This window comes from Periplaneta americana, chromosome 2 (assembly GCF_040183065.1).
Source record: "Periplaneta americana isolate PAMFEO1 chromosome 2, P.americana_PAMFEO1_priV1, whole genome shotgun sequence".
Taxonomy (NCBI): domain Eukaryota; kingdom Metazoa; phylum Arthropoda; class Insecta; order Blattodea; family Blattidae; genus Periplaneta; species Periplaneta americana.
In genome coordinates, this window is record NC_091118.1 from 35,210,616 (window position 1) to 35,235,854 (window position 25,239).

A 25,239-nucleotide genomic window follows, 5' to 3' on the forward strand; every position below is an offset into this window, starting at 1 on the left:
TTATTCTTTATGGTTGTGAAACTTGGACTCTCACTTTGAGAGAGGAACGGAGACTACGGGTGTTTGAGAATAAGATTCTTAGGAAAATATTTGGGGCTAAGAGGGATGAAGTTACAGGAGAATGGAGAAAGTTACACAACACAGAACTGCACGCATTGTATTCTTCACCTGACATAATTAGGAACATTAAATCCAGACGTTTGAGATGGGCAGGGCATGTAGCACGTGTGGGCGAATCCAGAAATGCATATAGAGCCTTAGTTGGGAGGCCGGAGGGAAAAAGACCTTTAGGGAGGCCGAGACGTAGATGGGAAGATAATATTAAAGTGGATTTGAGGGAAGTTGGATATGATGATAGAGAATGGATTAATTTTGCTCAGGATAGGGACCAATGGCGGGCTTATGTGGGGGCGGCAATGAACCTCAGGGTTCCTTAAAAGCCAGTAAGTAAGTAAGTTGTATCTTTAAATTTAAAGGAAAACAAGACAGTAATGTAAAATAACCTATTATTTTACTTAAAAAATAATATCAGCAAATCGAATTTCAGTTTTCTTGGGGGGTACAGGGGCAGGACTTCGCCGTAAGGAAAATGTGACATGTGAAGGGGAACGTGATCTCAAAAAGTTTGAGAACTCCTGCTTTATCTTATAACGCTATAACCAAGTTCTGCTGTATATTTATAAGATATACATTTCAAATAGAGTATGTGTTATGGCAACTACAGTTCTTTCTCGCAAAAGAAGGCTAGGAGATGATCGCAGGCCACATCATACATCAATCCATTTCGTCCTATTAATCCACAGTCGTCATTTGTCCCGTTGGTAGGCTGATTCGGCGCCCACTGGCTGTACCCTGTAGTGTGAAGTGGTTGATCTGAAATTATAAGAAAATATATTCATTAGCTTCTTTATTTTGTAGTACTACATTCCTATTACAGAATCGAACTCATAGATAATATTCCAATAGCTTGGTGAATATACAGAGTGTTTCAAAAGTGATTATGAATCATTTACATATGAAAAGTACAGCAGTGGCAAAAAAACCGGACCTACTTTTGTAGCTGATTTCAGAGCTTTGTTCACTCCAGAGCACGATAGACTGGTTACTAAGACTTTGTGGTTCGAATCCTGCCTGGAGAAGGAAACTTTTTTTTTTGTTCCTTATTCAAATTTATTCCTAATACTTTTCGATTGCAGCGATATTTCACTACTTAATTAACTTATTGTTCCCAGAACATGAATTTTACCAGCAATCGAAAAGTATTGAGAATAAATTTGAATAAGAAACAAAAAAAAATTTCCTTCCCAGATAGGATTCGAACCACGAAAGTCTTAGTTATCAGTCTATCGTGCTCTGGAGTGAACAAGGCTCTGAAATCAGCTACAAGGGTCGGTCCGGTTTTCTTTCCACTACTGTACATACTGAAAGAAGCAAAAAAGCTCCAGTAAGCTCTGGTCCGCAAATCAACTGCTCATGCGATATTTTCTTAGGCAGAGAAGAGTCTGCACCTGGCTTCAGATTTAAATCCAATTACATTTCTGTGTTTAGGGATCATGTAAAAAGCCTCGTTTACGCTTCTGAGCTCAGAACTGCGGTTTCGGATTGAATGTGCCTTTCAGCAAATAAGGAATGATCCAGGACTGGCTGAGAGGATCGCAGCTCAATACAAAGAAGAACACAACTTTGCGTTCACATGCATGGACAGCATTTTGAACACCTGCTCTAGGTATAATTCATTTAAGGATGTCTGCACGTCTGCTCTTAGTCAGCGAAGAATCTCAACAGAAAATGTGCCTTATCTCGACAGTGGTCAAGGGAAGAGGATACTGAAAATTTTTAACTTCTTTGTTTCTTGTTTAGGACTTCCAATTTGTTTACACAAAATTAACACATGGATGAAATAAATCAAGTCTTGCATTGTTAAAAAAAATTATGGGGGGGGGCAAAAATTGTATAATTTAACCCCCTCAACAATGATTTGAAAAAAAAAAAAACGATACAACTCAGCCAATTATTGAGATATTATAAAGCTGTTTTCACCACCATATTCACAAGAAAATTATCTACAAAATGGATTGATTCGATTTTTAATACACTGCTTAGATACTAAATTACAAGTATCATAATATGATTGTTATTTTTTGGGGGTTCACTTTTATACATAAACGTGATTATTTTAATGTATAGTGTAAAAATCAAAATTCTAATAAAGAGAAAAGTTTTTAAATAGGTTACTTAACATCTATGTAAAATTTTATCTCTCTGTCTTCAGTAGTTCCTAAGTTATATGAATTTGAATACAGCAGTGTGTTCAAAAACAAATCAACGGGACAATGCAATCAGAGATATGCATGCGATAAAATGTAATGTGGACCAATGCGTATTAGAGATTTTTACTTGTGTTAGTTTGTACTTTTCATCTGTAAATTATTGGCAATTACTTTTGAAACACTCTGTATTTGGACTTTATTCAGCGTTTGCAACAAAAATTCTATTGGCTCCGCTTATGATGGCCGGATTCGGGATGGGTTCATGAATTTAGGCTCAAAGTTTCCCTACAGAAGGCAGAGCCCTATGCTGACAGGTGGACCACACTGTTTCAGATCTACAGGACATTTTTCCATCTCCAAAAGACACCTTTAACCTTGCAGCCTGAAGCCCCATGAGATAAGAATTTACATCATTATCGGAAACCCGTACTACCGTCAAGATTTTGGCCAAACTTTTTTCAACTATTATGGATGTTAGATATACCTTTTTCCGGATTAGTCCACTTTTCACTTGTCCAGAAAGGATAGTAAGCACAATGTAAAGATTTGTGGATCTCGAACACCAACATGTGATATATGAAATGAAAATAAATAGCCTAAATGTTAACGTGTGGTGTAGCATTATGTCTGTGAAGGAGTGACTGCACTGTTTTTTTTTTTTTTTTTCAAGAGATTACTGTTATTTCAAACATTTGTCTCGGTATGTCAAAAGATTTTGTTTTCCACAAGAAGCATATCTGTAGCCTAACATCATTTCCCACTATGCTAAAAAGGGTTGGATGAAAAAGGAATAATGTGAAACTGATCATGAAGAGAAAAAGGAATTGCCTGGGTCACTGGCTGTTGGGACGTCTTCCTAAATGGTCCGGACCAAACTTAGGTGACATTTCTCGGTTCACAGTTTATACAATCTTTCAAAACTCACCTAAGACGGTGGTCCACTCTCCCTCACTGCGCATGTCGCTCAATCCAATGAACGCGTACTCGTTCTTCCAGTCGGAGAACATTTTTGGATGTTTGGCGAGGATCGCCTTCAACTCTCCTGCCTCGCGTTCCGAGTTGATGATGGCGAGATGGACCCCCTCCCCCTCCTCTTTGCAGATGCGACGAGCGTCATTCCAATTCTTGCCCTCTGTGTGCAGCTTGTAGTATCCAAGTCCACTCAGCAGCTCGTAGTCAGGTCCTGGGCTACTTGAAACTGAGATCGGAACCGGACGATCAGGACTTCGTGGAAGCTCTTGAGTGGACGCTGTACCGAATGAAAAGAAATTGGATACAAAACTTTAGTAAGCCATTATTTGTGAAAGCGGAATAAACTATACAGGGTGTATCTAAATCGGTGTCAAATATTTCGGGGACGTGTTCTTAACACGAAACATTACAAAAAGTTCATGTGAACATTGGTCTCAAAATCATTTATTTCAGAGTTACAAGACAAACTTTAATGTTACAAAAATTGCTCGAAGTGGCTTCCTCCTGCTTCAATGTACCATCTAAGCCTGCGTTACATGCTCTGGCATACTCTGTTGAAAATTCCTGGACTGTTTCGTACTTGGTGAAATCCAGTTTGGATAGCTCTCAGAATGTCAACATCAAGTACAGGAGTCGCATAAACAAGGGACTTTAAATGTCCCCGGACGAAGAAATCCATTGGATTCAAATCAGGCGATCGAGCAGGCCATGCAATGATTCCCCTTCAACCAATCCATCTTTGCGGAAATTGATCATTAAAAAAATTACAAACTATCAAACTGAAATGAGCTGAAGCAGCATCGTGTAAAAATCAGATTTATTGCATGACGTCCAGAGGCACATAATCAATTAAATGATGCAACTCATTTCGTTCTGTTCACTCACAGAATATATTTTCTTCTGATTTCTTTGTCTACAAAAAACAAACAAAAAACCATCAAACAATCGGCGGTCAATGAAGAGATAAATCCCTTAATAACTCCCTGACGAATGGTTTTGAGACCTATATTCATATTAACTTTTTTTACTGTTTTGATGTTAGGAAGACGTCCCCGAAATATTTGACATCAATTTAGATACACCCTGTATTTTATGCTCTAGGCTAGCATGCCGAAATGTAGTAATTATACACCTGGTAGCAGCCCTTTACTGCATGTCATTAAAGTACACCTATTCATTAAAGTTCAGGTTTTCGATTATTCTCGGATATGCAATCGAAGGACAACTAGCAAAACGTCACGCAGGCTGGAAATCCAAAATTGTCGCAGAAGGTTATGTTCTGTTACTATAATAATTAGCTTTAATTGTAAATAATATTCAAATAAATTCAATTTATCATCTCATTTTTCAGTGTGGAATTCAATTTCAAGGTTATATCAAGTTTAACGTTTATCTTACTCTCTAGGTTATATCAAGGTCGTCGACATTCGTTGCCCGGAAAAAATCAATACTTTCGCGTCTGCGCACATCTCACAATTTACGAGACTGCACAAGGTCAGTTCGCTCCCCAGTCACATAAGAATAACATGAATACTTATGAATAATTTCAAGTTAGAAATATGGTCGAGCATAAAAAGTCGCTTGCGCTCGTTTCATAAACATCCTCGCGGCTTAATTACTATCATTATAGGCTCGTTGCATAATGTACTAATATGAGGGGTCTAGAGCACAAGGGATGTAAGTAACATAAAGCTAATGCTGAGAAAAATGAGTTTAAAGTTAAGTGACTATGTAAATTGTACGCAAGGCCTACGATGTTTTTTTTGTGCTTAGATATTGATAGTTATAAAATAGTTTACTGCAGGTTTTGAAGAAATTTTAAAATTAAGATATTCAAAATAACCATTTTATAATAAGACGTTGCATCCACCGCTGTGGAGTAACGGTTAGCATGCCTGACTATGAAACGAGCGGGACCGGGTTCAAATCCTAGTTGGTGCAAATTACCTAATTGAGGTTTTTCCTGGGTTTTCTCTCAACTCATTAAGAGAAAATTCTGGGTAACTTTCGGCGCTGAACCTGTGCTCATTTCACCGGCATTATCACCATCTCACTCAGACGCTAGATAACCACAGTAGTTGATAAAGTGTCGTAAAATAACCGATTAATAATAATAATAATAATAATAATAATAATAATAATAATAATAACAATAAAATAGAACGTTGCACCTGTACCTCTCGTGTTCCAAACTGTTTTTCATATTACATAAAGGTTCAAACTAAATTTAAAAATCTTACGGCCTTACTAATAAAAACTCTATATACAGGTGTTTAACTGTCTTATACTTATACAATGAGTAGCTCGTTTATAAGTCGTGTGTAAATTCCTTATTAATAATCACTACATACGTCGTGTATAGTATAACTGTTACACAGCTACGTCATAGTTTCGTCATTACTTCGTTACGAAAGGTAATAGAATATCTGAGGTTCTCTATTGCATCCGGTAGAGCGCTCTAGTGTGGCGTGTTAAATATCGATAGTACAACTGGCTCTAATCGATTACCACACTACATTTTGGTCAAAGAGTACAAGCTACAGCAATTTTATTCTAATAATTCTATGATCTTTGGTTTGTTGTTCTGTGGTTACAAGGTAACCATCATCAGAAAATGACAGTCGATACGAACAGCTGTTAAGAGGGGCGGCCATTTTTTCGCTATATACAACACTTGAACAAGGGGTTTCGTGTATATAACTACTGCAAAGTAATTCCCGTTGTATAGTTACAGCCTGTTTATACGTCCATAGCTTATTCACGGTTTATTAGTAACGTTTTCTGTCTCAACTCTGCATAAGTCTCGTATAAAAACTATACACGGTTTGACTGTTAATGTGTAATTTACAAAATACAGTATAAATTAAAACAATCTTGTCGGCTTGGTTGGCGTAGTTGGTATAGTGCTGGCCTTCTATGCCCAAGGATGCGGGTTCGAATCCGGACCAGCTCGATGGCATTTAAGTGTGCTTAAACGCGACAGGTTCATGTCAGTAGATTTATTGGCATGTGAAAGAACTCCTGCGGGACAAAATTCCGGCACACCGGCGACGCTGATATAACCTCGGCAGTTGCGAGCGTCATTAAATAAAACTAACATTTTTTTCAAACAAACTTACGAGTATGGAAAAAGTTGAAGTCTTTGAAAGATATAGAATGTCCTATTTATTTTGCTCAACCAAAATAATTTTTCTTCTCAGGCGCCAAATGAAAAACTGTTTTAAATGGAAGTTGTTTGTTTAAGTACAAAGGGGAATTAAATGAGTTTATCTTTCTTGTGATCTTGTTCGTTAAGGAGATAGAGTAATGACTTCATTTTTAAAGGCACCAATGACTTTTTAGTGAGATATAAAATAACACTTTTTAGCACTGCTGTACCGTTGTTAGGACTTGTTTCATAAATCGTACCGTAAATGGCAGATGATATGCCATATTTTTAGGAACCATTTTTCCTTACCTTTTGAAGGCCATACCGGTACCCTTGAGGAACAGAATGGTTATGTGGTACAAGCATGACCGATAATCAGCACATAACGCTTTAAGAACGTCGCGATCTGGACCGAAAATAACGTAGTAAGTGGATTGAACGTGGTAAATCAGTTACTTGGCCTGCTCGTTCACCTGACATTTTATCTATAGTCACTGAGATATTCACTGTAGGGGTGTTTTGTGTTCATTAACTATTGCTTAATTTCCTTTGTAATCTAAAAGGCTGTATCCAGCAGTTCTCCCCAAAAATCTCATTCCAGCAGATGTTATGCGGCTTTCATCTAGAATTCGTATGATTCATGTCTCACTACCATAATAGAGAGTGGGTATTACCACAATTTTATAAGCCTTAATCTTGTGTGTTTTTGAACCTTGTTGTTTTGAAAACTTGGTTAATGATTCTGAAGAACCTATTACAATTTTCAGTCTTGAATAACTATTAAACCACATTCTTCAAGATATGTTTAGATATAAGCTAGTTGACTTCTCCAATATTGAATTTTTAATAAAAACTTGTCTTCTCATGGATAACTTTCAAGGAAAGTACATAACTTTTTCTTTTTTAGATTCCCATGTTAAAATCTTGTGCAGTAATACTAAGATGGTGAATCGAGTTCTGTAATTCATTTTATTCACTTTAAGTAATGTAGACTTTACATCACTAATAAAAATGTTGTAAATACATTCATTGCGCAACTGGTTAGGTAATGGTACTTCCACTACGCAACTAGTTAGGTAATGATACTTCTATTACGCAACTAGTTAGGTAATCATACTTACTAAAATATGCCAGAATTACCTTCGACACACTTTCTACATTTTTCTTGGAACACCAATCTTCAATTTTTTTTATTCCACTTCATATCTTACGCGGGATTTCAATGGTACTAAACACTCAATTACAGAATTTGCAGCAATTTCAATATCTGAATCCTGGTTTGAACTCATTTTAACAATGTTTGTTTATTTCTCCTAGTACTGCTGTTCTGTTATAAACAAAAACCTATCGTGTTCAAAACTAAAACAAACAAACAAAAACGAATCGTCTCTTGCAGGAAGAAACTAATAATAGGCTAATACGAATACAAAAAGTCACAAGACATGTTCATAGCTAATACAAATTATACAATTTATTTAAAAAATAATTTTTTATTAAAGTGGATAAAACATTTTACGATATGCAACTATCCAATCTCGAATTGCAATATGAAATGTTACGATAATCATATCGTAAATAACTGTTCTGTGTTGGCGATAAGAACTTGGTCATCTACGTAGACCTACACGATGGTATCTATGGTATTATAACTATGGAAATGAATGTTCCCATGAACAGTTTGTCTCTCAAGGGTCTAATGATGGCATTAACATACAAAAATTTTCTATTATTATTATTATTATTATTATTATTATTATTATTATTATTATTATTATTATTATTATTATTATTATTATTATTATTATGGAAAAATTCAAATATCTTGGAGCGACAGTAACAAATATAAATGGCACACGGGAGGAAATTAAACGCAGAATTAATGTGGGAAATGCCTGTTATTATTCGGTTGAGAAGCTTTTGTCATCTAGTCTGCTGTCAAAAAATCTGAAAGTTAGAATTTATAAAACAGTTATATTACCGATTGTTCTGTATGGTTGTGAAACTTAGACTCTCACTTCGAGAGTGGAACAGAGATAAGAGTGTTTGAGAATAAGGTTCTTAGAAAAATATTTGGGTTAAGAGGGATGAAGTTACAGGAGAATGGAGAAAGTTACACAACGCAGAACTTCACGCTTTGTATTCTTCACCTGACATAATTAGGAACATTAAATCCAGACGTTTGAAATGGGCAGGGCATGTAGCACGTATGGGCAAAATCCAGAAATGCATATAGAATGTTAGTTGGGAGACCGGAGGGAAAAAGACCTTTGGGAAGGCCGAGACGTAGATGGGAGGATAATATTAAAATGGATTTGAGGGAGGTGGGATATGATGATAGGGACTGGATTAATCTTGCACAGGATAGGGACCGATTGCGGACTTATGTGATGGCGGCAATGAACCTCCGGGTTCCTTAAAAGCCATTTGTAAGTAAGGAAATTATTGTTATTGTTATTATTATTATTCCTCTAATTTTAATTTTTATTACTGTTACTGCTACTGCTGCTGCTATGGTACTTTAGTTCTACGAAGTTGGCGTAGTTGAGACCGATATCAAAGAACTTGTGATGCGTTCAGTCTTACCTGTAACAATGGCGATTATTGTAATCGTCTCCACTCCTTCACAAGAGGATGAAGTGTGATCTATATCCAGATTCCATGGTCCAATATTCTGCACATCCGTGACATTATACCCCTTATGCTGCAGCATAGCCTGAAAGTCAAAGCTCAGTATAATCTACTCCAATTTTCTCTACGGTTTTAAACATATGCGTGACTCGTTTGGTTCGTTGCTAATCTCTTACCTAAATAAACATGATGTTCGGACTAGAGTCCTGCAAAACCGGTTCTGAATTATTTTAATTTTACAATGATACTGAGCGCCTAGCGTATGCAAAGCTCTTCCACCATGCGGACTCTTATTACTCGGTTTACCGAAGGCTCGATTTGTTTCACTCTCTTTGTGGGAAGACGGCTGCGGCTTTTGGATATAAATGGCAGATCACGCCATTGAGCCATACAGATATTACAATTACCTATCTTCAAGAGCAACAACTTACAGCATAAATCTACATCAATCAGAAATTATATTATTTCTTAAAACTGACATTCTGTCTTCTTAATGAAGTGATAATGCATGTGTACTTAAGTAGTTGAAAAGCATTATTTATGAATAACTTCTTTGTAGGTATACATTTCCATTTTACTAATAAACTATATAGGTCTACAGTATAAAGGTTATACACCATTGGAACGTAAAACCAGTGGCGGCTCCTGCATATTTCTTAAGAGGAGGAAAGAAGTTAACAGCGCAAAATGACACCTTCTTGAGAGAAACATGCTACAAATTAGCCTACATGCATACATGTAAAACCAGATAGTGGGTTGGCCTCCTCTTTTGTATAGAAATAATCTGTTCTTGTAAACCGAGTTTCCTAAATTGTCCAAAATATGTTTTCACTTCCATTCATTGTTGGATAATTGCACGAATTAACAATTACAAGGAAATTCACAAACTAGCAGCATTTTTCGCGCACACTACAGTATCACACGTATTGGAAGAGACTAGCTACTAACACATAACCAGAACCGTTTTACGGAAGTGGGAATAGGAAATAATCTGTTAGGAAAGCGAGAACACTGCACCCACTCACGTGGTCTGTGTTGCCACATGTACATTTTACAAGTTCAGTATCACATGCTTTTGAAGAATGTCAGTTCTTGTAAAGTCATATTACCATTATTGTTCACAGCTGCCGGTGGCCGATTAATTTTTTTATGTTAAAATAATGTAGTTTGGAGTACTTTCAATTTCAAATATATTTATACAAAACTGACAACTTGGCTGTTGTCCTGTCTAGTAGACAATGAATGGAAGTGAATTTCAGGGGCCAAAAAGATCTTCGATACTAACGTAGAACTACTTCCTCTTTGTTTTATATAAATTTAACTTCAACTTTCAGATATCCTCGAAAATTTCAAACCATGAGTAGTAGCTTATATAAAGTGCAATGAATAATGTATTTTGTTTTATAATTTTAAAAAAAGTTTATATGGTGTCTTTCATAGCTTTGCGTTAAAACTGTTTTTATTGTGCCTCCTCCTAGATGTGTTATAGTCTGGTTGAATACAGCATCGTTAGATGGCAGCGGTAGTCGATTTCTATATTTCCCGCTCATGCGCTGATTCAGAGGAGGATCTCCTCCCTCTCCGTTCATTTACTTGCTTCAAAACTCTGCTTCTATCTTTCGCCGCTAGTGCGCTGTTGTCTATGTGTGTTAACTGCAGTAAAGGAGGAATGGATTGACTTTCCTCCAGACAAACAATCTCGCATCTTTCTCACAGTTTTCTAGCAGCACATGAGTGCGCGTCGTTTAAAACTCGATCAACCGAGGTTTTCTTATAGCTGTGAACTTAAAAATTATCGAACCTTCCTCGAATTTCAAGGCATATATTTTATTTGGTATTTACTTTCAAAAGAAGAAAAATGCGAGTAGGACGTTCCTCCCTTCCCTCCCCCGAGAAACCGCCACTGCGTAAAACGTAACTAATAAACAGTGTATAATCTTTTCTATATATGAATTGTACAATTACACATGATAATCGTTACACAACCTATCACCCTAGTAGAAGTCTTGCACAGAAGGACAAGATGGCCGACTCCGTAAACAACTGATCGTTTGTTTCTTGACTTTTTTTTTTCGAAAACTGAGATAAATATCTTCTGTAAAGAAAGTTATAGAATCGAAATGGAAGATATATGTGCATGTATGTTTAACGGTACAATAAATAATACAAGTGCAGTTCGAAAATATATTGATTGCACCTTATACATATATAGATTATGTATAAATTATCCTCATAATTGACAGTATCAGCGGTTTCCCGCTAAATGTAGTGATTTTTACAATCATTAGAAGGGGATACAATTTTGAATACGGTAATGCGTTTATAGTAATGTACTTTTAGCGACACTAACTGTTAACTTCGTCATCTGTTCATATAATAGATAAAGAAGCCACACTGATACCAACAAATTTCGATCACTATCGACTAGTATGAATCAGGTATCTTTGAACACAGTGTACCTTCCAACTTCTTTGTATGGAAGGATTCAGACAACTTCTCAGAGAAAATAACTGTTTAAGTGATGACTATGGTGGGGACAGCGTGAAATGTTTTCATTCTAATTGACCAATTTATTTTATATTATTTGCTATTTACATAGCAACAAGAATCAGTCACATTTCTGATTATAAGATTATTGTGTCTATCTCGCTATATTCAAAATCATTGTTAAGTTAAATAATTATATCCAGTGGAGAAAAAAAACTGTATATATGTACAGTGCATGAGGATTAAGTTGGCGTGATTTCTACTGTCCTTGTCTGAGGTCCTTGTCTACCGATTGCCACCAGATGTGACGGGCAAGAGGTTTCCTTTTGTACAATTCTTGGAATTCCCTTTCTCCTCCCTTCTCCCTTCACACTTTTGCAAACCCAATTAGTGGATCTCTCAGTGGCGTCTCGGGGTTGTTTGAGTTCATTAGTTAGTAGTATTTTGTGAATAGTGAAGTGAGTTTGTGTCTTTTTTTTTATTGGGTTATTTTACGACGCTGTGTCAACAGCTCAGGTTACTTAGCATCTGAATGAAATGAAGGTGATAATGCCGGTGAAATGAGTCTGGGGTCCACCACCGAAAGTTACCCAGCATTTGCTCGTTTTGGGTTGAGGGAAAACCTCGGAAAAACCTCAACCAGGTAACTTTCCCCGACCGGGATTCGAACCCGGTCACCTGATTTCGCGGCCAGACGCGCTGACCGTTACTCCACAGGTGTGGACGAGTTTGTATCTTGTTGTACCAATTTAATATAATATAATTCACAAATTAAAATGTTTTCGGAGATGCATGGTTTCACTGTTACCTTAAATATTGCAATGAGTGTTGTGCTCTTGTATTTAATAATAATGGTAGGCAATATGGGAAAACGCGGGAAAGCCTTGAAGTCGGACGGTATGAACATAGTTATTAATGCATATAAATTCTTTACTGGAGAATATGAAGCACTGAAATGCGGAAAACAAACAATATCTATGCCGAGTTTTATCGAAAGAACTGCTGCAGCGACAGATATATCATCTCGTGGTGTTAACAGGATTAAAATAGAAAAAAAAAAAAAAAAAAAAAAAAAAAAACAAAAGAAAGCGGAAGCGGAAGCGGAAGTGGAATTGGAAGCGTGCTGCGATCTCCAGGAAAGAAACCCTCGAATAGGATTCTTAAAAAACGTGTGTAAAAGGTTAAAAATGAGCGCACTTGCAAAAGTGACGGAAGAAAATTAGAGGAAGGCCTGTAAACACGTAGAAAAAGTTGAAAAATTTTATTGGGCGAAGGATGGACTTGTAGATGGAAATTTATTATTCGTTCGTATTCAATTTGGACGACACGGACATGAACGAACTTTCTGGCGGAGTGGAGTCAGAATTTGAAGAGGAAGAGAATGCCGCCACTGGTAACTCGTGGTCGTTTGAAGGAGTGTCGACCATCATAAATGAGGGTAGAGAGAGATGGTGAGCATTCTCTCTCTTTCTAAAAGGGACTAGACAAGTAAATCCTCATTGACTGTAATATTGTGTTATAAATTTTGTATAATACAACAGTTCAAATGTAGACCAACTAACATCAGTATTTATTCCAGTCCATTCCAACCGTGAGCACAAACGTTTCCCGCAATCACAAAAATCCTATGAACCCTTGTCACTTTTTTGTGCTTATAGATAAAGGCAATTATATAAGATACATGCAAATTGGTGTACTAAATGGATATTGTAAATAATACTCGTGCTGGGATTTATGTAGTACTTTAGGAACAGGACTTGTGAAAGAAAACTCTTTTTCTTCCTTCCTCTCACCGTTTGTAGTACACTGGCATTCAAAGATACCTGAATCTTACTAATCGATAGTGATCGATAATTTGTTGATGTAAGTGCGGCTTCTTTAGTTATTACTTCTATGAATAGATGGCGAAGTTAATAGACAGTGTTGCCAATCGCTCATAAATATACCCGCATTATGGAATAGAGTATTTCATCCCCTTCTGTTGATTGTAAAACAATAGTGGATTTAGCTGCAAACTGCTTATATTATCAATTATGAGAATAATTTATGCTTATGTGAGCAGTATGGGATGAATATAAATACAAATAAAACGATCATGGTCATATGAAGAAAAATATAGAAGGTAAACTTGCGAATTCTAAATGAGGCAGTAGAGCAAGTGGACAATTTCATATAGCCTACTTGGCTTGTGCTATAAGCAGTAACATGAGCTGCTGCCAAGAAGTCAAAAGGAGGATAGCAATGACCAAAGAAGCTTCTAATAGAAACAGGAGCATCTCCTGCGGGCCTCTGGAAAAAGAGCCAAATAAGAGACTAGTGAAGTGCTTTCTATGGAGTGTGGCATTGTATGGGACAGAAACATGGACATTACGGCGAAGTGAAGAGAAGCGAACAGAAGCATTTGAAATGTGGATATGGAAAAGAATGGAGTGTGTGAAGTGGACATACAAAATAAGAAATGAAGCTGTGTTGGAAAGAGTGGGTGAAGAAAGAATTATGCTGAAACTGATCAGGAAGAGGAAACTGGCTGAGACGAAACTGACTACTGAAGGATACACTGGAAGAAATGGTGAACGAGAGAAGAGTTCGGAGCATAAGAAGATATCAGATGGTAGACGATATTAAGATATATGGATCGTATGAGGAGAAAAAGAGGAAGGCAGAAAATAGGGAACATTGAAGAAAGCAGGGTTTGCAGTGAAAGACCTGCACTTGGGAAGAACACTACGAATGAACGAATGAATCTACATCATCACTTTCCCGGACACTTTTTTAACCAGAACTAGCGAAACTATTTCATAGTTTGTCAATTTGTTATACCTTTGCTTATGACATATCCCGTGCTTAGAAAGTTCGCTTACACGATCATAAAACTGTAGGTCAGATATCTTTGAACGCCAGTATACCTGTAAATGGTTTAAATGGCACAAACAATGAGAGATTTTGAAATTAAGATTTAAATGTTAGTTTGAATTTTTGGACAAGGCAGGTGTTACAAAACGTAAAAATAAATACGAAAATAAAGTAGTGATATAAAACGAGTTAAATCCTTTGACACAAATACATGATCTATGGCTCATATGACAGCTTATGTACCACGTAACAAATCTAAGTGGGTAAATTTTGAATGTACTTCTTTAAGAATTAAAAAAAAAACTATCAAATAGCAATTTAATATATTTTCTTTATTTCATACAAAAATGATATAAAAATATTATCACTTGCAATTATTAGGTTACGTTACATGTATCATAAAAATTTCAATTGAACATCTTTAATATTGAAAAATCTACAAAAAATATTGTTCTGCAGAAATGAGAAAAAAAAGTTACAACGGTTAAATGTCTCGAGAACGCTCATTACTGCCGGTACCGGTACTTAAATAATTCAGATCAGCTGTTTAACAACATATCATGATGCGGTTTTCTTTAATAATATTTGCATACAGATGTTATTTTCTTCTGAAAGGAACAAATATTAACATATTTGGTTAATTTATATTTTTTTTGTGCGAAATCTTGCGTGTTTGCTTGGTTTCCGCACAAAATCAATCCGCGGAAAGTCTAAAATTCCACATTCAGTATTCCCAACCTAACACACATAACAATTTCCCTCTTCTTGCCGCTTAAGTGACATATTGATTTTACTGCTTTAGGCTTTTAACATATTATTTTTAGAGACGTTCAATATAGTAATAATTATAAATTGGAAACTTACCACTGCAATTTCACCTAAATTGCACTGTTAATTATTGTTTTTAAATATTTGCAAAAATTAAGTAAACTCTACAACTCCACTACAGTTACTGCATTCGTGATGCAAGTAACATTAAGGAAGCCGTGAAAAAATCAACAAGAGTCCAGACTCATCATAGACTGGGGGGGGGGGAAGACAGACGTATATCACGGCCTGCTGGAATATAGTAAACATAGAAAACATTTTAAAGCAACAATGTTGAAGATAGATATTTTTGTTTTGCAAATTTGCCGTCATTGAACAGAAACCAAGATGGAGATTTCATTGCAACTAATTAGAAATTCCTCTTTCAGGTATGTAATAAACGATCTTCGCACAAAATAATGTACGATACACGAGCGGTATGTTTTCTTATAATTCTCGGAAATTAAAAAAGCTCAACTACGTTTCGCTTTTTCAAACTTTTCCTCGAACATGAAAACCTCAACATACCGCTCTTGTAACGCATATTACTATTTATTCTGTATAGGACCTGCCCCTTTGGATAAATGTTGGTGCTTTGCGTAAATAAGAGACACTATTATAACTCCACTTCTAAGGCGCAATTCATACAGAGAAGACGTAGACAGGACGTGGCTCGGACGTCGAGCGGAGACATGACGCTGACATGACGTGAGCAAGGCATACTGAAGAATCAAAAGTCCTTGCGACACTTCCGCGTCGCATAGCTTTCATAATGTCTTCCTCAGACGATGAGAATGCCCTGGCTGTCGTACAACTCGCTAATATTCAAAAACAGGTAAGATTTTGTGGTTGAAAAAGGAAGGATGTATGACATATTCGATGTGCTGAAAGAACTGAACATGTATCCCGATCGTTACCAGAATTTTTATATAATGTCCACCAATGTTTCTATACCACATTACAAAATATCTTCATAAAATTGAATATCAAATTCAAAATCGTCACGAATTATCTTCTGCAATCGGACGCCACATGTCGCTTTGAATGGCCACTCGTGACTGGAAAGAGGCGAAGCGCTGCTTCAGAGTGGCATGCCCTATCTCGTCCTCTCTGTATGCACTGATACATTTTTTTTTTACATGGGAGATACTCAAAAAGCCATAATGCCTCCGCTGGATGTCCGAGCCACGTCTTCTCTGTGTGAATTGGGCTGTACATTACGCAGTTCTCTTTTTGATTCATGTTCCTTCCCTACCTGTGCGATCCAGTGACCCGTCTGGTTGCGGCGACTGGAAACTGATAACTTGAAGTCCATGGAGCGATGTGCACCGCACTGGTTGAGGTCGATGCTCTCTGAGTACGCCAGAACGTACAGAAGCAAGAACGCCGCCCACAGAACCATATCCTAACAGACTGATCAGAATAAGACAAAGTTATTCTATATGAGTGTTCAAATTCATCATGGAGATTGTTTCGAGAAATTATAGAATTTTGGCTAGTTTTTTTTCTAAATCTGCTACATGAAATAAATCGGATTTAACTCTTTTCAGCACTTGTCTGCCAAAATAGTAAAATCTATACTAATAATAAATCTGTAGCCGAAATTTTTCTGGTAATTTTCGATTTTCCAAGAATAATTAGTCTTAACATATACAATTAACCACCCTGAAACCGAAAATAGCTCTTTTTGAAATTTTTGTTTGTATGTCTGTCTGTCTGTCTGTCTGTATGTTTGTTACCTTTTCACGCGATAATGGCTGAACGGATTTCGATGAAAATTGGAATATAAATTAAGTTCGTTGTAACTTAGATTTTAGGCTATATGGCATTCAAAATACATTATTTAAAAGGGGGGTTATAAGGGGGCCTGAATTAAATAAATCGAAATATCTCGCTTATTATTGATTTTTATGAAAAATGTTACATAACAAAAGTTTCTTTAAAAATAATTTGCGATAAGTTTTATTCCTTGAAAAATGTTGATAGGACTGATATTTAATGAGATAAATGAGTTTTAAAATTAAAATAACTGCCATCTAAGGCCGTGTAATGAATTAAAAAACAAATGACTTCGTCTATAAGGGGCCTTGGACAGCAACAATCGAAAGCTATGAAAGATAGCCTACAAATAATGTTTCTGTGTTCGTATGAAGTAATATCGGAAGTTAAATTAACCGATTTGTATAATTAATTATTAATTTACCATTGGAAAGTGTAGTTTCTCTAGATGTACATAATGCTATAATGTTATTACAGTAACTTCTGAGTGAATCGAGGACAGGTAAGATTAAAATAGCTTCTTATGCACAGAAAACATGATAGGCTATTCTGTACATTCGTTTCCTGTATTTCCTAAAATAATTTTTATGAACAAATGAGTGGTCTCTGGATCAAAATGATCGCATTTTAATTATGCAAATACAATTTAAATTAAGTAACATAATAAATGATTTATCCTTATATCAAACACGAATGTTACCTGGATCAAATGTCCTATTTTAATTATGTAATTACTTTATATTTATTTCTAACAGGTGCAGCGGAGCGCACGGGTACGGCTAGTTAATAATAATAATCATAAAACAAAAAATTATTCCAAATACCTGGTCTTCTCGTACTAAGATATAAAATTAATTATAGATAGAAACCGACCTGGCTCTCGCCGCCGGTCTGAACTCAGATCATGTAAGATTTTAAAGGTCGAACAGACCTAAACAAAAAATTGAAATTCTACACCCGAATTAAATCTTAATCCAACATCGAGGTCGCAGACCCACTTATCAATAAGAACAATACACACACCTTATTAGTCATACTTTCGTAAACGTATCGTGTGTATATACTTCATAGAACATAGAGAGATAGAACTAAAAACTAAACACTTCTTAGGGCTTCATGAGAAACTTTTGTTTCAAAAAGTTTGGGAACCACTGCTCTAGAAGAATACGATAATATTGATTTTAAGGTTAGATTTAGATTATCGAAAGACACATTCATGGCTCTCTTGCATGAAATAGGGCATCATATTGGAAAACAAATCGCACGCAGTAAATTACCTTGCGCTATTACGCAGAATGTGATAGGGGATCATATTCATGTTTATAAATATACAGTTTGTAGAATAATAAGATGTGTGACTGCATTGCAAGAATGAGAGAACAATACATTACTGTGCCTCAAGGAAATTCTGTACAAACAGTAAAACAGGATTTCTTCTCAATTTGCAATTTTTCCAACGTTATTGGTGCATAGACTGTAGCCATATGAAAATTCAAAGCCCTAGTGGACACTTGAATGAGATGTACCGAAACAGGAAGGGTTAGTTCTCTATCAAAACTTTTCGCTACTTGGTGTGCTGCTGGATGCATGGACTGATTAGTTATTATTTTCGCCATTTGGTTTGCTGCTTGATGCATGGTCTAATTAGTTATCCTTAGAAAAACAGATGGCAGCAAGATCAATTCCTACATTAGCGCCTCTAGCGTTTGAAACGGAAAAGACAATAGGTTTCGCATCCTATTATTCATTCATTGTATGATATCGAACGTCGAATACCAAGTTCACTTGCTTTTTACCTACATTTTACGTTATCAAGGACTAGCTGAAAGCACCCGGCGTTGCCCAGGTTGTCCTTTTTGCTTCTTATTTTAATTAATCTGGTTGTTAGACTTTTTCGAAATCTTAGAAACTCAACTATAGACAACCAAAACGAATTGTCTTTAATAAGCTTTCCTCGCCCGTAAAGATGAATCTTTACATAGTGTCATTTATATGAATTGTCGCCCTGGTTGGCAAGTTGGTATAGCGCTGGCCATCTATGCCCAAGGTTGCGGGTTCGATCCCGGGCCAGGTCGATGGCATTTAAGTGTGCTTAAATGCAACAGGCTCATGTCAGTAGATTTACTGGCATGTAAAAGAACTCCTGCGGGACAAAATTCCGGCACATCCGGCGACGCTGATATAATCTCTGCAGTTGCGAGCGTCGTTAAATAAACCATAACATTTATATGAATTAATGAACTTCTTAGCCAAGTGCCTGAAAGGATTAACTCAATTTAAAACAACTGCAAATCAGGCAACGAAAGAAAATATTTCATCACGTGTCTTACTTTCAAATGTTATTTTTTTAATTTGTATGTATGTATGTATGTATGTATGTATGTATGTATGTATGTATGTATGTATGTATGTATGTATGTGTGTGTGTGTGTGTATATATATATATATATATATATATATATATATATATATATATATATATATATATATAGGCCTATAGAGAGAGAGAGTATTTATTTATTTATTGCCGTAGTTAAAGTCATCGGGCCTTCTCTTCCACATCACCAGAAATACAAATAAAATAATAAAAAAAAATCAAACTATAAATAAAGTAAAACCAAATGAACATACATAGGCTACAGTCACACTAACTTCAAATAAATTAGAATTGTCTTGAAGTTCAGCAAAACAAAAACACACCCCTCGGTCCCTATAGGCCCACTTAGCATTGTATCAGTGTTCTCAGACTTACATTTTGTCTCTGTCGATCAGTGACTGTTAAATTTCAAATGGCTTATCTTAGTCATGGGAGTCAACGTATTAAAAAGCATTAGAGCCTTTCTGCTGTCTTCTTTCCTCCTCCGCAAATATGACGTTGCACTGAGGCAGAGATAAAATATTTATAAGATCTGTACATTGATTCTGAAGTTGTGCATTTCACATAATTTCATGTTTATGTGTGCTTTCACTTGAATTTCAGAGAAGATAAACAGAGAATACCCTTGTTCCCAGTCTGAACCCGTTCGGGTGTCATCGAGAGCCAAAATGTACCTGTCGGTCGTACCAAAGACTCAATATATACGTATATAATTTAATTTATATTTGAAGATTTTTTTATCCCTTGACCGCTGTATGCCTATTTTTTATATGATTTGAGAAACTATATCTCACAAATTCAGAACATATATTAATTCTTATTTTATACACAGAATACAGATACAATATAAATTCACAATAAGTCATTTTTTAACATAAAGACTAATATTCTGAGAGACATATACCTGGATTTTTAGAAATTAAAAGATTGTTATTTCCACAACGCATAACATACGACATTGGCAACGTGATTATACAGTTAGAATTTCGCAGTAACACATTTTCGGACATGAACAACAATATTTTGAGAGACATATATTTTAGAATTAATACAGTGTTATTTTCAGTCGCCTTATACATTCAGATACCCTCAAAATCTGTGCTTCAGTGGCTGGCCATGATAATATCTTTGAAAAATATTGGAGTGCAAGAGGTCAAATGACTTTATTGTCAAATGCCTGGCATTAGAAAACAACAACAACAACATACATTCAGATACTACATTAGCAATATGACAAAAGTTTCACTGAATTGCTTTTTTATTTGTGCAAAATCTTTTTTTCCCCCTACTTCTTTGTAAATAAATGTTATGTTTTATTTAACGACGCTCGCAACTGCAGAGGTTATATCAGCGTCGCCGGATGTGCCGGAATTTTGTCCCGCAGGAGTTCTTTTACATGCCAGTAAATCTGCTGACATGAGCCTGTCGCATTTAAGCACACTTAAATGCCATCGATCTGGCCCGGGATCGAACACGCAACCTTGGGCATAGAAGGCCAGCACTTCTTTGTATAAAATATAGTTGAGAATATCAAAATCACAGAGTTTTAAAGTTACTGTCTGCAACTTTGAGCGACTGTCCTTGAGCTTAATTTTAATATGACCATTACAAATGCTAGTCGCACTGAAATTGCTGTTACTTAAAATCGAAAGGCATGTTAGTGGATATCATAGGAATGCGTGGGTTAAAACATCTTCTCCTTTCGTTTTTCCAGTTAATATTGCCACTTCTATTACGTTTCGCATGAGTTTTTCACGCCAAGTCTTGTTGGTGAGTCAATATTTCGCAATAGTTATTTAATATTTAGTAAATTGTGTGATAGCAATCCTAGCAGTTTAAAATAATTCTAGAATTCAGTTGAATAAAACAGAATCGGCCCACTATCTAGTTTTAGCCTTCATAATGTGTATCAACAACGTTAATTAATTTCGTGTTATAATTTCCATGACCTCGTGAAAGTCGATGTTGAATATAACAGACAATAATACAGACGTGGACAATTTATTAGACTAAATTCATTATATGTGCAACAAAGCTATATTTATCGGCAGAAATAATGAACGAAAATGTATTTTGCACAGAAATATTGAACAGAAAATTGAGGCTGGAGGTTACTAATATTTTGTGAACATTCCCTTATTCTTTATTAACACGTTGATTTTGTCAGGGATGCTGGAAACCAAAGTTCGACACTTTCTTTTAATATCAGCATCATTTAGTCACATAACAGACAGTGCTTAAATGAGCCCATATTTTGTTGTAAGCCTCTTTTTGTTCACTTTCTTCTTCAGTATAGATCACAGATTTTCAATTTCGTTCATGTCCGGTCTTCTTGCAGGCCATAGGAGAACAGACTATTGAATATCTTCTGCAGTATATAATTAAAACACCAGTAGTATCAACACAGCCAGTCAAAATATACTTAACCATTGGAAAAATATACCAGAAGATGTAAACAATCATATTTACAACAATAGAGACTCTGTGAATTATACTGATGGTTCATATGACGAATTATATTATGTTTCCAAGAAAAAAGTTTTTGTCTAATAATTTGTCCACGTCTGTAATGTACAATTGACTGCAGAAAATTACATTTTAGTATTATACATGAATGTTTTATTGTATTTATTTTAGTTTTTATTTGTTTAATTAATTTAACGTCCATTTGCACAATTTTAATGTAGCCTATGTTTTTCTCCTGGTAATGAAGGTTAAATGTGGAAACTTTGACGCATATCGGTCAAAGCGTGTAGATTTGTATAGAGAACATCCATGCATACATACATACATACATACCCACATTCACTTTTATATATTAAGATAAGTATTATCCTATACTTTACTTTATATGACCTAATTTCTACTTCAGGAAGTCAAGACGAAGTGAAGTTGAAGTGACGTTCTTGAATACGGCGCTTAGACCACGACACTAGGGCACGGGCCATTCAATCTTTGTAAGTACTTACATAGGAAGAGTAGCTAAATAGAATTTTGCACCTACATTACGTAGGGTAAAACTTCCCTTCCTTGATGTTTATATTACGAGAATCACGGTCTAAGATTCTAGTTTCGAAACCCGGTTGTGACTAGTGATACCTGTGGTGGTGAGTCTTTTAATTTTAATTTTAATGCGTGCTGTCATTATCTCTGTCTTTCCCAGCCAGCTAAAAGAACTCGATCTTACAATTAGATCCATAATCCCAAATCAGAGTGAAATAATGATATTGGTGTTATGAAGAACTGATGAATATTTTACAAATCTCCCTCAAGAAACACACAATCGTAATCTCCCAATAGTGTTTCTCAGCCGATCATTGTAATAAAAAAGGAGATAATTACGCAATAATATATTTAAAATATTTCATTCTATCAGCAATATATTTTTATATTGTTATTTAACAACGCTGTATCAACTACTATTGTGTTTTTTGCTCTTCTCTTTTTCCAATAGTATTTTTTATTTGTATTTGTACTTTTATTTCTTTTTCTTATTTACTTCTTTCCTCTGCATTTGTTTGTTTGTATTTCTGTGATGTGGTAGAGAAGACCTGATGGCCTTAACTACATCAGATTAAATACATAGACTACTATGTTATTTAGAGTCGATTAAATAGTGATAGCGAAGTGAGGCCGAGGATTCTTCATGAATTACCTGACATTCGTCTTACGGTTGCGAAAAATCCAGCTAGGTAATCGGCCGAAGCGGGAATCGAACCCAGGTCCGAGTACAGCTCCGGATCAACAGGCAAACGCGCTACCGCCCGAACTACGCCGGTGGCACAATGAATTTCATCCAAGTCCCCTCCTCTTCACGTCATCGGAAGATTCTGATTTCAGGATAAAATGTACGAGCTCTGATGATGCTCACAATATGCTTGTAAAATGTTCACGTCTATATCCCGATGACAGAAAGCGGCGTTAAATCGGCAATACTTTCTTACGGATATTCAATCAATACTGATGCTTGTCAGGGCTAATCAAAGTGGCGTCCTGCTGTTAGGGAAAGTATATCTGGTGACCGTTAGAAGCCTATCTGAGTCATGTGCGGATATCTAGTACCGAAAAACGTACTGATAAAAGTTCATTAATTTCACTCCTAACTTAATGATATTATGCGTAGAAGGTCAACTACCTAAATGCTTTACGTGCAGAAGGAACATTATCCCTGTCTGTACAAGTAAATATACCAATAAAATAAATAGTTTCCTTACCTCAGAATGTAACAAGCTCTCACAACTGTGCTCTTCTCCGTCTTCTTGAATGTCTTGACATGCAGAACCAGTGCGAGTGCTTTTATACTACAACCTAAATCGGATTATCGAGATGGTGGATTATGTTTGATTAAAACATGTGGCTACAATCTTATTATCATCTCTGGACAGTTACGTATTATTTACTGTAAGCGTCATAAAGAAAGTAATACATATACAGTGTGATAAAATTTTAAAGCGAAACTGAAGATATATGTAAACTGAATATTACGGAAGGAAAATGTATCATTCAGTAGAAAATTATGCTAACATTTTATGTAAATCAGAAGAGACATATGCATATTATTATTATTATTAAATATATATAGTCGATCTCGCTTTATTATTTAATTACAAGTACTCTTATTTCATGTCGTTTGGGTCTTACATTAGTGGATCATGTTTATTAAGGCAGTAAGGTCTACTCACAATACATTGCACGGCCTGCCCGTTCCCCTGACCTCAGTTCATTGGAGTTTTTATTGGAAACATTTCAAAGCAAATGCGTACTGGAGACACACTAGATAAAACGTTAATTTTATTTACGATTAAAAACCATTATAACATTACCCAGTTTTATTGGAGTAAAGCTAACCTCCAGTTAATTTTAAGGTCAGAGTAAAGTTACAGTAAACGTTGATTCATTTCTATTGTCTTCTGATTCCGGTAAAGTTTACTCTCGGTTAACATAATAATGCGAAATTTGTAGCAGTTGGTATCAAACATATTATAGTAAGTATAGATAGAGAGCTACTGGTCTACTGCGTAGAGTATCAACATTGAAAACGTAAGTCACGTGACTTTGATATGCTGCGGACGATTCTGTAGTGTTTTATACGTGAGGTCTTGCTTGTGATTCATTTTGAATTGTATTCAAAGTAAGATAATAAGTTATTATGTACCGATTATAGCCACAGTGATGGCGAACTACTGCTGTTGCTATGGATACAAAGAAAAATACGTGAAAGGAGAAAAAATATCTTTCCATTCTTAAGTATCACACAGACGTAACCTCACTTGTAAATATCATATTGAAAACTTAGTTTCTAATTCTCACATAAACTAAATTACATTTAAAATCATCAGATATTAAACACAGAATAAATATGGGAAATGCCTGTTATTATTCGGTTGAGAAACTTTTATCATCCAGTCTGCTGTCGAAAAATCTGAAAGTTAGAATTTATAAAAACAGTTATATTACCGGTTGTTCTTTATGGTTGTGAAACTTTGACTCTCACTTTGAGAGAGGAACAGAGACTACGGGTGTTTGAGAATAAGATTCTTAGGAAAATATTTGGGGCTAAGAGGGATGAAGTTACAGGAGAATGGAGAAAGTTACACAACACAGAACTGCACGGATTGTATTCTTCACCTGACATAATTAGGAACATTAAATCCAGACGTTTGAGATGGGCAGGGCATGTAGCACGTATGGGCGAATCCAGAAATGTATATAGAGTGTTAGTTGAAAGGCCGAAGGGAAAAAGATCTTTAGGGAGGCCGAGACGTAGATGGGAAGATAATATTAGGATGGATTTGAGGGAGGTGGGATATGATGATAGAGAATGGATTAATTTTGCTCAGGATAGGGACCAATGGCGGGCTTATGTGAGGGCGGCAATGAACCTCCGGGTTCCTTAAAAGCCAGTAAGTAAGTAAATC

The 25,239-nt window shown here is 35.8% G+C and overlaps 1 protein-coding gene across 1 annotated transcript; it reads right to left on the bottom strand.

Annotated features, from left to right (window-relative positions):
- Positions 1 to 576: 576 nt before the first annotated feature.
- LOC138692198 (hemolymph lipopolysaccharide-binding protein-like) lies at positions 577 to 23,600 on the bottom strand. The gene is made up of 5 exons (XM_069815280.1): positions 23,536 to 23,600; positions 16,421 to 16,578; positions 8,974 to 9,103; positions 3,196 to 3,519; positions 577 to 873 (listed from the first exon to the last, which is right to left on the bottom strand). The coding sequence occupies exons 2-5, from the start codon at positions 16,565 to 16,567 to the stop codon at positions 719 to 721; spliced, it is 756 nt and encodes a 251-aa protein (XP_069671381.1). The 5' UTR covers positions 16,568 to 16,578; positions 23,536 to 23,600; the 3' UTR covers positions 577 to 718.
- Positions 23,601 to 25,239: the final 1,639 nt, after the last annotated feature.